Source organism: Erinaceus europaeus, chromosome 9 (genome assembly GCF_950295315.1).
Source record: "Erinaceus europaeus chromosome 9, mEriEur2.1, whole genome shotgun sequence".
Classification (NCBI taxonomy): Eukaryota; Metazoa; Chordata; class Mammalia; order Eulipotyphla; family Erinaceidae; genus Erinaceus; species Erinaceus europaeus.
Genome location: NC_080170.1, coordinates 38,864,314 through 38,875,852, shown reverse-complemented (window position 1 = coordinate 38,875,852; position 11,539 = coordinate 38,864,314). Strand labels below are relative to the sequence as shown.

General features: G+C 46.5%; 1 protein-coding gene across 2 annotated transcripts in view; it reads right to left on the bottom strand.

Moving 5' to 3' along the window:
* COPA (COPI coat complex subunit alpha) overlaps window positions 1-11,539 on the bottom strand; it is a 51,547-nt gene continuing 40,008 nt past the window's right edge. For both annotated transcript variants that reach the window (XM_060197680.1, XM_060197681.1), the window contains exons 22-33: window positions 10,515-10,603; window positions 8,698-8,821; window positions 7,952-8,041; window positions 7,687-7,796; window positions 4,297-4,374; window positions 4,090-4,158; window positions 3,337-3,473; window positions 2,374-2,560; window positions 2,136-2,246; window positions 1,391-1,552; window positions 729-923; window positions 1-587 (exon numbers count right to left, since the gene is read on the bottom strand). In XM_060197680.1, coding sequence (XP_060053663.1) covers window positions 528-587; window positions 729-923; window positions 1,391-1,552; window positions 2,136-2,246; window positions 2,374-2,560; window positions 3,337-3,473; window positions 4,090-4,158; window positions 4,297-4,374; window positions 7,687-7,796; window positions 7,952-8,041; window positions 8,698-8,821; window positions 10,515-10,603 — 1,412 coding nt within the window. In that variant the 3' untranslated portion in view covers window positions 1-527. The remainder of the gene's footprint in view (window positions 588-728; window positions 924-1,390; window positions 1,553-2,135; window positions 2,247-2,373; window positions 2,561-3,336; window positions 3,474-4,089; window positions 4,159-4,296; window positions 4,375-7,686; window positions 7,797-7,951; window positions 8,042-8,697; window positions 8,822-10,514; window positions 10,604-11,539) is intronic.

Sequence of the window (11,539 nt, the reverse complement as noted above, 5' to 3'; positions counted from 1 at the left end):
TTCCACAGAAATGTACTTTATTTTATTTAGTGTGAGACACAAAATACAAGGACAATGGTTATAAAGGACAAATCAATCAAAAGTGCGTGTGTTTCTGAAAAACCCAGTGGTTCCTCTCAAGCTATGGGTTTTCACACACGGGTTCAGCTGGAAACTGAAATGTCAAGGAAACGGGACAGTTAAGTTTGCTGTGACACAGCTCTTACTTGGTACACTCACTCCCTTTACTGAAAAGGACAGAGAGATTATGGGAGAGAGAGGATGGGCAGGAAAGGCATGGACCACTCAAGTGCTCATCACTGAACTTCCACTTGTCTGGAAAGACCTACACTGGGAAAGCCAGAACACATTTGGACACAATGATTATCATCAGAGAAAAGGATATGTGGGTTTTAGGAAAGGGACTCTATGCCAACAGTCCTAAGGGTGCCAGAGAAAGGGGGAGCTGGAGGGACTTCTCTGAGTTGGGGGTGGGGTAAGGGTGAAGGTGAAGGGAAAGGTGACCTGCCTCATACAACAAGGGCACCTCAGCGGAACTGCAGAGGGCTGATCCTCAAACCAATGACATCTTTGCCAATCTCCGTCACCTGTAGGGAGAGAGAAAGAGTGAGGCACTCTGAGGGAGCCTAGAGAGCTTATTCCCTCAGTTCCGACAGAGCAGCTCTGTCCACCCCTAGGGCAACTGCTACAAGAATAGCACCCTGGATGTCCTCCAGGAGAGCACTCACTGTAGTGACTCTGCAGATCTGACCCTTGAACTCTGGTAAATAGCAGGCCCCACTGAGGGGACATTTCTCCACTGGCTTCCCACGGTAGATGGGCCGGTAAGATGCAGCACAGATGTCGAAAGGGTTGTGCATGTCATAATTCAGCTGGCAGGCATCTGTGGGGTTCTTCTCACAGGCAGACAGGATTTTGCGGGTCTAAGGAGGGAAGGAGTATTTTATTGGATAGAACTTCTCTGCTCCTCAGAAGCAGTTTCTTTGATGCAAGAAACAGCTGCATGTCTTGGGTAGAAAAACTTCCAGACATCCCTGACATAGGGCTGTCTTGCCAGTGCAGGGTGGCCTTTCTTAATGCCAAAGTGGTGCCACAGGAATAGATCCACATATCTAAGCCGTGACTGGAAACAATGGGTGGTAGGCCAGAAAGAGTTACAACTGCCTCTGTTGCCCCCAAAGAAAAGAAAACTTGTGGAGGACAAATTAATGGGATGCATGGCTTTTTCAGGTGCCTGTCACACTTTGCTAGGTCTAGTGGGGAATTAGCTCCATTCCCAGAACAGGAGGGGCTGGGGCTCCCTTGGGGAACACTGGCACAAGGCCTGAACTAGGAACACCTTGCTTTTCTGTCCTTGCCCTGGACAGCAGTTCTGCGGTCACCCCCTTACCTGCTGAGCCACCTCTGGCTTAGGCCCAAGTTCCAACAGGCGTCGAGCAAAGGTGGCAGCTGTCTTAAAGTTCTTGAGCTTGAAGAAGAGGTTGAGGGCTGTGCGCAGCACCAGGATCATGTGCACGGGCTGCAGGTTGGAATGTGTGAAGTAGGCCGCCATCTGTGGGCAGAGAGTACACGGCCTGAGCATGCTGGATGGGCCATGGCTGAGTGGCACGTGGTGTTCAATTACACTCGCTCTATACATTCACTCTCACACACACTCAGGACTGGCTGCCTGCCATGTGGGGAGGGCTGATGGGATGAAGATGTAGGGGAGAAATGTTCTTTTTTTTTTTTTGCCTCCAGGGTTATTGCTGGGGTTCAGTGCTTGCACTATGAATCCAGTGCTCCTGGAGGCCATCTCCCCCCTTTGTTGCCCTTGTTGTTGTAACCTTGTTGTGGTCATTATTGTTGTTGATGTCATTTGTTGTTGGATAGGACAGAGAGAAATGGAGAGAGGAGGGGAAGACAGAGAGGGGGAGAGAAAGACAGACACCTGCAGACCTGCTTCACCGCCTGTGAAGCAACTCCCCTGCAGGTGGGGAGCCGGGGGCTTGAACTGGGATCCTTATGCCGGTCCTTGCACTTTGAAATGTGCAAGGAGAAATGTTCTTCCTGCACACAAAAGAGCACATACACTGGAATGCAAGTTGCAAATTAAAGAATTCACACTAAGCGGAGGGTGAAAGCCAGGACCCTACCTCACAGATGCGCTTCTGCTGCTCGAGAGACTCCTTGGGCAGCTTCTTCCTCTCTATTTCCATGGACAGGCCCACGATGTACTCACGGCAAATGGTGACAAGTTGCTGGGCCTGGAGTCAAAGGGAAAGCAGAAGTTACAGTAGGAGAAAAGTACTGGGGGCTAGGGGTATAAGACAAGGACAAGTGGCCAGAGCTGCCCTGCCCCCCCCCCAGCCCCTACCCCCAACCCATACATACCTCTGCAATTTCCTGCTTATTGTCCACAACCAGCAGTGGTACACTGAGTAAGATGGAGCGGAATTTCTCCACGGCCTCCTCAAATTTGCCAACTGTGGTGAATTGGTAGCATAGTTGTAGGCGCTGGATGAGGTCGTTAAGCTTTAAGCCCACAGCTGGTAAACCTCCCTTCAGTCCTGCATCCTTCCTGGAAAGATAGGGTGACAAAAAAAACAGGAACACACTGGGGCTCAGTTTCTCTCTCTCTCTCTTTTTTGCCTCCAGGGTTATTGCTGGGGCTCAGTGCCTACACCATGAATTCAGGGCTCCTGGAGGCCATCCCCCCCCCCCCCTTTTGTTGCCCTTGTTGTTGTAGCCTTGTGGTTATTATTGTTGTTGTTGATGTCATTCGTTGTTGGATAGGACAGAGAGAAAAATGGAGAGAGGAGGGGAAGACAAAGAGGGGGAGAGAAAGACAGACACCTGCAGACCTGCTTCACCACTTGTGAAGCGACTCCCCTGAAGGTGGGGAGCCGGGGGCTCGAACCGGATCCTTACGCCGGTCCTTGCGCTTTGTGCCACATGTGCTTAACCCGCTGTGCCACCGCCCGACCCCCTTCTTTTCTTTTTTTTCCAGATTCATTTTATTTATTTCTTTCAAATGAGAAAGTTTCATATGAGAGACAAAAGCTGGAGTACCACTACAGTACACGTGGCACCAAAGATCAAACTGGGAATGCCAGGCTTGCAAGTTCCAAAATCTACCAACTGATGGATTTCTCTGGCCATTGGTTCTCCTTCTGGCATCAGGAGCACAACCCCCCACTATGGAAGAAAGTAGGATACGGGTACAGCAGGTACACATAACATGGGGCAAGTCCAAGATCTCCTAGTCAAACTTGGACCCAGATAATATGCCAGCCACCAAGGCTGCCATCCCAAATTGTCTGCCCTAGCTGGGCACAGAGAGAAGCTTGTTCTTACCAGTTGCGATTGGGGTAGCCATACAGGGAGGGAAGGCAAGGCAGAGCCTGGAAGGTGGTACGGCCTCGGGCGTAGGTCTGCATGAACAACTGCTTGTAGGGGCCAAACTGAGTCACCCCTACCTGGTCATGAAGCAGCTGGGAAACAGGAAGGAAGAAACAAGAATGTTGGCCTTGTCACTTAGAAATGAGCTGATTATGACCCAGGAGGATAAAGTGTTAAGACTATCGAGCACGAGACTTTGAGTTCGGTTCCTGGCATCACATGTACCAGTGATTCTCTAGTTAGCTCTCCTTGCTCACCTCCTGTGATCTTAATAAATATGTAATATGTAAATAAATGCATATTAAAAGGAAAGCAAATGGAAGAAAAAAGTTGATCCTGACCAAGGTATTTCTCTGTACAGATTAGTCAAAAGTGATGCACACTTAACCCCACAACTAACCTTACATTATACAGAGCACCAAGAACAGTGCGGGAATGCAGTCCAAACTGCATACATGACATGGTCCACACACTAACATACCCTCACTGTCCAAAGCATACAACTATCCCTACTTCACCAAGGAGAGCCAGAGAGCAGGCTCCGGGTGGTGGCAGGGACTGGAAGGAGCTGCCAGAAGAGATGACTGAGTTAGGTAGAAAGGAGGCAAGAGGAGGCACGCACCTCTGCTCTGTGTGAGCTTCCCTCTGGTTCCGTCACCCATCTCCCAGGACCCTGGGAAGACTTACTAAACAGGAGCACAGACTTACCCGCATGGCTGTCTCAAAAGAGCCTGCCAGGATGTGATCAACTGGAAGCTGAGAGTTGTTGCACCAGATCTAGCAAGAAACAAATCCCAGGTCAAGTAATATGTTACCACTTTCTCTTCCCAAACCATCCTACTGCATCTGTAGTGGCAAAAAAAAGCTCCATGTTCAGCCCAGTCTACTACTTTCACATGGCATTCCCCTGCTTACCTGAGTTGGGCTGGTTCCCTTAGTGGGCGGCACAAAGAAGCCATTTTCAGAGCCACCGGCTGCCCCTGGGGCGATATCCTGAGAGAGATACAAGTGAGCCACTATGGAACCAATTACTTTTCTCTGATGAGTCTACACAGTCCTTTCTCTAGTCCCTTGACTCCACTGGGAATAAGCAACTTGAAAGACACAGAGCTTCCACTTGAACAAAAAACCTTGCTGCAGCAACCTGGACAGTGGCAGTGGGAGAGTTCTGGTCTTGTTAAGCATGGAGTCACATGTTTGATCCCTGGCACTGTATATGCTAGAGGGGGGCTCTGGCCTGTCTCTCCCTCTCTTGCTGTCGCTTGTGAAATAAAATAATTTAAAAATATTTTTTAAAAATTTTATTTTATTATTATTTTTGTATTATCTTTATTTATTGGCTAGAGACAGCCGGAAATCAAGAAGGAAGTGGGAGACAGAAAAGGAGAAACAGAGACACCTGCAGCCCAGATTCACCACTTGTGAAGCTATCCCCCTGGCAGGTAAGGAGTGGGGGCTTAAACCCATATCCCTGAGTACTGTAACTTGTGCGTTCAACCAGGTGCATCAACACCCAGCCCCCCAAAATTAAAAAATCTTCTAACAAATCTTTGGGGCAGGGAAGACAGCATAATGGTTCTGAAAAAAAGACTTTCATGCCTGAGGCTCCAAAGTCCCAGGTTAAATCCCTGACATCACCATAAGCCAGAATTGAGCAGTGCTCTTGTAAAAACAAATAACCAATCTTGTGTGGTCTGGGAGGTGGAGCAGTGCATAAAGCATTGGACTTTCAGGCATGAGGTCCTAAATTAAATCCCCAGCAGCACATATACTAGAGTAATATCTGGCTCTTTCTTTATCTCCACCTATCTTTCTCATTAGTAAATAAGTAAAATATTAAAAACAAAACAATAGGAGTGTACATAAACATCATTCTCACCACCAAAAGATTGTGTCCCATCTCATATAAATCATGATTTAATTAATATGAGAGGGGAAAAACTGATTGAATGTCTCAAACTTTTTAATGCACAGATCATAGGCTGAGTCTTTGATATGCTGACTCTCTTAAAAGCTTAGACCAGGGAGAACAGAAGCAATCAGTGGCACAGCTATATACAAATAATGTCAAGGGACATAAATTATGGTGATGTTGTGTATGATACAACAAATCCTAACAAAGGGATTTTTCAAAGTTAACCCAATTGCCAAATAATGTGATTACAGCAATAACTATGTATTGCCTTCTTAAGCCCTAAAACAGCAGGAACCTCCTACTTCCTCTATAGAGTCTGTATTTCCCCAGTCCTGGACCTCTACCATGGGACTCACTTTCCTACATGCTTCTCTCAATTCATACCAAATGATATCACCTCTGCCAATCCCAACCTAATCAACGCAATGAGTACCACCTCAGCATTCTTCACTTCAGACTGTGTCCAGAGACATCAGGCATGGAATGTCTGTCAACCTTTCACCCTCATTACTCGGGTGAGACCTTTCCTTTCATAGGATTCTCTAATTCCATTCCAGGTGGTTCACTTCCTAACAAAGTCCCAAAACCTAGATACAGACCAGGTCCCATGAGATAGGGCATATGTTCACATGTATCCATAAATTAGGGCAAAATATATGCCTGAAAGCAAATGTACACAATAGTCTACAGTGAGTCAGTATGAAGTTCTTAATGAAATAGTTTCTACTTAGACTTAGATACCCTCCTCACCTATTTCCTATTATACTTCCCTCACTCACTTCCAAGCTATCCTTATCAAAGCAAGGACTGCAAAAGCTGAATAAGGGCAAGACACTGGCATACTTTAAGGATGACTCTTTAGTCACTATAAGGCCATGCCGTCAGCTGGGGCCCTATACGGGGAGTCCTGAGATTCCCAAACAGACATGATGGGCCTAGACCTCAAATAGATCCCTCTCTCCATTGTTAATGGTCACTCTATCAGGAACAATAAAACAGACCCCTTTGTGGACCCCCATAGGACCTTGCTCTCAACTTGGATCAACAACGGTAGAGAATGTTCCATCCTCTAAAGGGAGGCTGGACAACATATTCTATGATACACCTGAGGAAGATGGGTCCTGATATTGGGGCAGCTTGGAACGTTCCTACTGATGAACACAGAATGCGAGCTCAGATTTACAGGGATGCAGAGGTCACATAGTCTCCTAAGCTTTATATGGGCCCCATATCAGATCAAATCAATGGGGTTTACAGTCAACAATATTTATACACCTTTCCCATATTTGGGAGCTACTCTCTTCTCTGATCCAGCTTTCTGGTCCTTTTTCCAGCCATGGCATCATCGCCCTAGACAATAACTTGGATCCACCTGCATATCAGATGTCAGGCTCAGGGGAGAAAAAAAAAAAAAAAAAACTAGTACAGCCATGAGCCCTTTGGAATATAACTAAAATATGCCTACTAGCTATCTACAAAACGGACACCACCTTCCCCCAACTCTTCATCTGCACTACTCTAGCCTTTAGGTTCATGATTAGTCAACAATTTGTTTGGCTTTATATAGTAACTCTCTTTTCAGCCACCAGGTTCCAGATGCTACCATGATGCCAACCAGACTTTCCTGGGCAGACAACCCCTCCAATGTGTCCTGGAACTCCAATTCCCCAGAACCCCACCCTACCTGGGAAAGAGAGAGGCAGGCTGGGAGTATGGATTGACCTGTCAAAGTCCATATTCAGCGGGGAAGCAACTACTGAAGCCAGACCTTCCACCTTCTGCATCCCACAACGACCTTGGGTCCATACTCCCAGAGGGTTAAAGAATAGGAAAGCTATCAAGAGAGGGGATGGGGATACGGAGTTCTGGTGGTGGGAATTGTGTGGAGTTGTACTCCTTTTATCCTATGACTTTGTCAGTGTTTCCTTTTTATTTATTTATTTATAAATAAATAAATAAATATCCTGGTGTCTTTTAATATGCAATGCTGGCATAACATTTTTTAAAATACTTTTTTATTATCTTTATTCATTGGATAGAAACAGCCAGAAATCAAGGAAGAGGGGAAGGGGGAGGGAAGGGAGAGGGGAGGGAGGGGGAAGAGAGATAAAGAGACCTCCAACATTGCTGCACCACTAGCAAAGCTTTCCCCCTGCAGGTAGGGACTGTGGGCTTACACCTGGGTCCTTGTGCACTGTAACATGTGTGCTCAACCAGGTGCAACACCATAAGGGCCCTGCATAACTTTGATATATATATATATATATATACACGAAGGTGGAGAAGCATAAGAATTAAGCAGCAGATTAAGAAGTTCTAGGCCCTCCCTGTGGGGACACTGGCAGGGGCCCCAAAGTCACAGGTTTCCACGGGGAAAGGACTGTACATACCAGCTCAGGTGGAAGATCCAGATCTTCCTCCACATCCCAGCCACCTCCTTCTTCTTGTCCCCTTCCAAAGCCTTCTTCCCCAAAACCTTCAGTGGCCTCTACAAACCCATCTGTAAGGAAAAAAAAAAAAACCAGGTTCAAGATAGATTTGGGTGAAAAATTCAAAACAAAACAAAAAGAACGATTTGGGAGTTAGTCTTAGCATGGAACTTGGGCACAAGTGTAGCATGCCGTCACCAGGCCCAGTCCACTGCAGCATCCTCACCTTCATCCAGCTGCAGCTCAGCATCCTCTCCCCAGCCGTCAGTGCCCACAGTGTCGATGTCGATGTCAGCAGCCAGTGCACCTCCTTTCCCTTGGGAAGGAACAAGAGGGAGTTGGTGAAGGCTTGCCCAAGACACCACCCCTGCAGATGGTAGTCGTGTGCATGCCAACCAGGTGCCAATGTCTGTTGCTCACTGTTGCAACTGTACATATTCTTATGGCATTTATCTTGTGCCAAATTTGAATGGGTTTTGTAAAGAGGGGATGGAAGTGAAACAGAGACAAGTGACCGGTCAGCAAGCATGGGCCTCTGGATGCCAGCTTATAGAACTAGCTTTCAGGCACACCTCTAGCATGTACAGGTTAGAACTCTGGCAGTGGATGAGGATGGAAGAGGGTAAGTCCAAAGGCCCTAGTAAGACTCCTCTGCAAGAGACCAACACACATCCCAAGGAACCAGGAGGAAAGGAAAATGGGGCATATGTATGTGCATGTGAGTATGAAAGTGCTTGACCATCTATACATTCCCCCCGGACACAACTAGATGGTGAATTTATACCTAAGACTATGGGTCATAGGACAGTGATGAGCAGTCACTGAGGGATAGTACTCCTCTTTTTCAAATGTTCCTTTGTGATTTCATAACATTTTTGATTTTGGAAGGAATGTACCTGAATCCTGGTTGGCATCACAAAGGAGGGACAGATGGACACTGGGCTGGTGATGCCACCAAGCAGAGGTACTCACCCTTGCTGGCAATGGAGCCCTCAAAGAAGCCCTTGGACACAGTCAGCAATGGCCAGTTGGTGTCCAGTGGCATGATGGGTGCAGGTGGCTGCAGCAGCTTGGCTTCAGGGTCAATGTCTGGGATCTGAGAGTGAAAGAGTTCATGACCAAGTCACTCTCAGGAATCATGTGGGGAACTTCCAAGCCACCTTCTAACTCATCTGCTTCTCTGCCTCTACTAGGAACAAGGCTGGGGGTTTTCATTATTTTTTAATTGCCACCAAGGTTATTGCTGGGGCTTAGTGCCAGTATTCTTTTTTTTTTTTTTAAACCTGAGCACTGCTCAGCTCTGGTTTAGGTGGTGCAGGGGATTAAACCTGGGATCTTGGAGCCTCAGGCATGAGAGTCTCTTTGCATAACCATTATGCTATCTACCCCTGCACAAGGCTGGAGGTTTTTTTTTTAAACATGGGTGGTTATAAATTGTCCTAAAACCAGCTGGGGCCCTAATCAGGGAGTCCTGAGATTCCCAAACAGACATGATGGGCCTAGACCTCAAATAAATCCCTCTCTCCATTGTTACTGGTCATTTCTAACAGGAACAACAAAATAGACCCCCTTTGTGGGCCCCCATAGGACCTTGCCCTCAACCTGGATCAACGATAGAGAATGTTCTATCCTCTGAAGGGAGGATGAACAACATACTCTATGCTACACCTGAGGAAGATGGGTTGATACTGGGGCTGCATGGAATGTTCCTATTCATGACCACAGAATGTGAGCTCAGACCTAAAGGGAAGTAGAGGTCACACAGGCTCCTAAGCTAATTATGGGCCCCAGATCACATCAAATCAATGGGGTTTACTGCAATATTTATACCCCTTTCCCATATTAGGGAGCTGCTCTCTTCCCTGATTCAGCTTTCTGGTCCTTTTCCCAGCCATGACATCATCTCCCCAGACAATAATTAGGATCCACCTGCATATCAGATTTCAGGCTCAGGCAAAACAAACAAACAAACAAACATAAAACACTAGTATAGCTATAGGCCCTTTGAAATATAACTAAAATATGCCCACTAAGCTATCTACAAAATGGAAGACACCCCCCCCCCCCCCCCCCGCCAACGCTTCATCTGCACTATTCCAGCCTTTAGGTCCATGATTGTTCAACAATTTGTTTGGCTTTGTATATTAACTCTCTTTTCAGCCACCAGGTTGCAGATGCTAGCAGAATGCGACCAGACTTCCCTGGAGAGACAACCCCACCAATGTGACTTGGAGCTCTGCTTCCCCACAGCCCTTCCCCACTAGGGAAAGAGAGAGACAGGCTGGGAGTATGGATCGACCTATCAATGCCCATGTTCAGCAGGGAAGCAATTATAGAAGCCAGATCTTCAGCCTTCTGCATCCCACAATGACCTTGGGTCCATACTCCCTGAGGGTTAAAGAATAGGAAAGCTATCAGTGGAGGGGATGGTATACAGAGTTCTGGTGGTGGGAATTGTGTGAAGCTGTACCCCTCCAGCTTCAATGTCAATGTTTCCTTTTTATAAATAAAAAACTAAAAAAAAAAAATTAAAGTGGCCGGGTGGTGGCACACCTGGTAAGCACACACTACAGTGTCCAAGGACACAGGTTCAAGCCCCTGGTCCCCACTGCAGAGCAGAAATGGTGAAACTGAGCTGAGGTGTCTCTGTCTCTCTCCCTCTCTATCTCCACTTCCCCTCTCAATTTTTCTTTATCTCTATCCAATAACAAAATATATTTTTATATTAAAAAAATAAATTAAATAAATTGTCCTAAAATCCTAGAGTCAGCTTTAGTAATCAGACTCACTGTCTCTTTCTCTGGATCAAAGGTCTCTTTCAGGCACTCGGCTTCTTCATCTAGGCCATGGGTAGCAGCTGTGAGGTAGGCCAAGGACTCTGTGGAAAAAAACAGCCTTCATGGTACAGACCCTTCCAATGTAGTGGCAACAGTGGGCAGCCTTCCACATGCCCCAGGAGGCTTCATATAATAAATTCACTTCCTGGACCATCTCTGAACTTGTTGACCTGCTTCTGTTGTGCAAAATGTGGCAGGAGTAACAGGATATCACTTTCAACACAAGAAACAAAGGCCTCTGTTTTTGGTGACTTGCTGTATAGTGAAGTCGTGCATCTTAGTTCCCTCAGCTGACCAAGAGATACCTATTGGCCACACACCTGTGGATAACTATACAGCTTTGTGCCCTCTAATCAACTGCCATTGCCAGTGAGAACGTTGAAATCACTGAACTCCTTCATACCCCACATCTAGTCATTCCAGAAATCATGAAGGCTTGACCTTGAAAATACCTGCTGGATCTGATCACCGATTACCCCTTCCCTGCTTGTTATCTAATGCGCCTCAACTACTATGTAATGTCGGATATATAGTGGGAGTGGGGGTGGAGGTGGGGAGAGGACTTCAAAAATACCACTTAACTAAACCAGAAAAAAATATTTTATAAAATTTTTAATATTTATTTTCCCTTTTTTTTTAATTGTTATAGTTATTATTGTTATCGATGTCATTGCTGTTGGATAGGACAGAGAGAAATTGAGAGAGGAGGGGAAGACAGGGGGAAAGAAAGATAGACACCTGCAGACCTGCTTCACTGCCTGTGAAGCGACTCCCCTGCAGGTAGGGAGCCGGGGGCTTGAACCGGGATACTTACGCTAGTCCTTGAGCTTGGCACCAAGTGCACTTAACCCACTGCGCTACCATCTGCCCCTCCCAAAAAAATTTAAATAAGTTATTTTGGGGAGCTCCAAGTGTCTGCTCTAAGACCTATGACATCTCCCCTATCCCTTTCTTAAGTGTTAAATAAGGCCAAATAT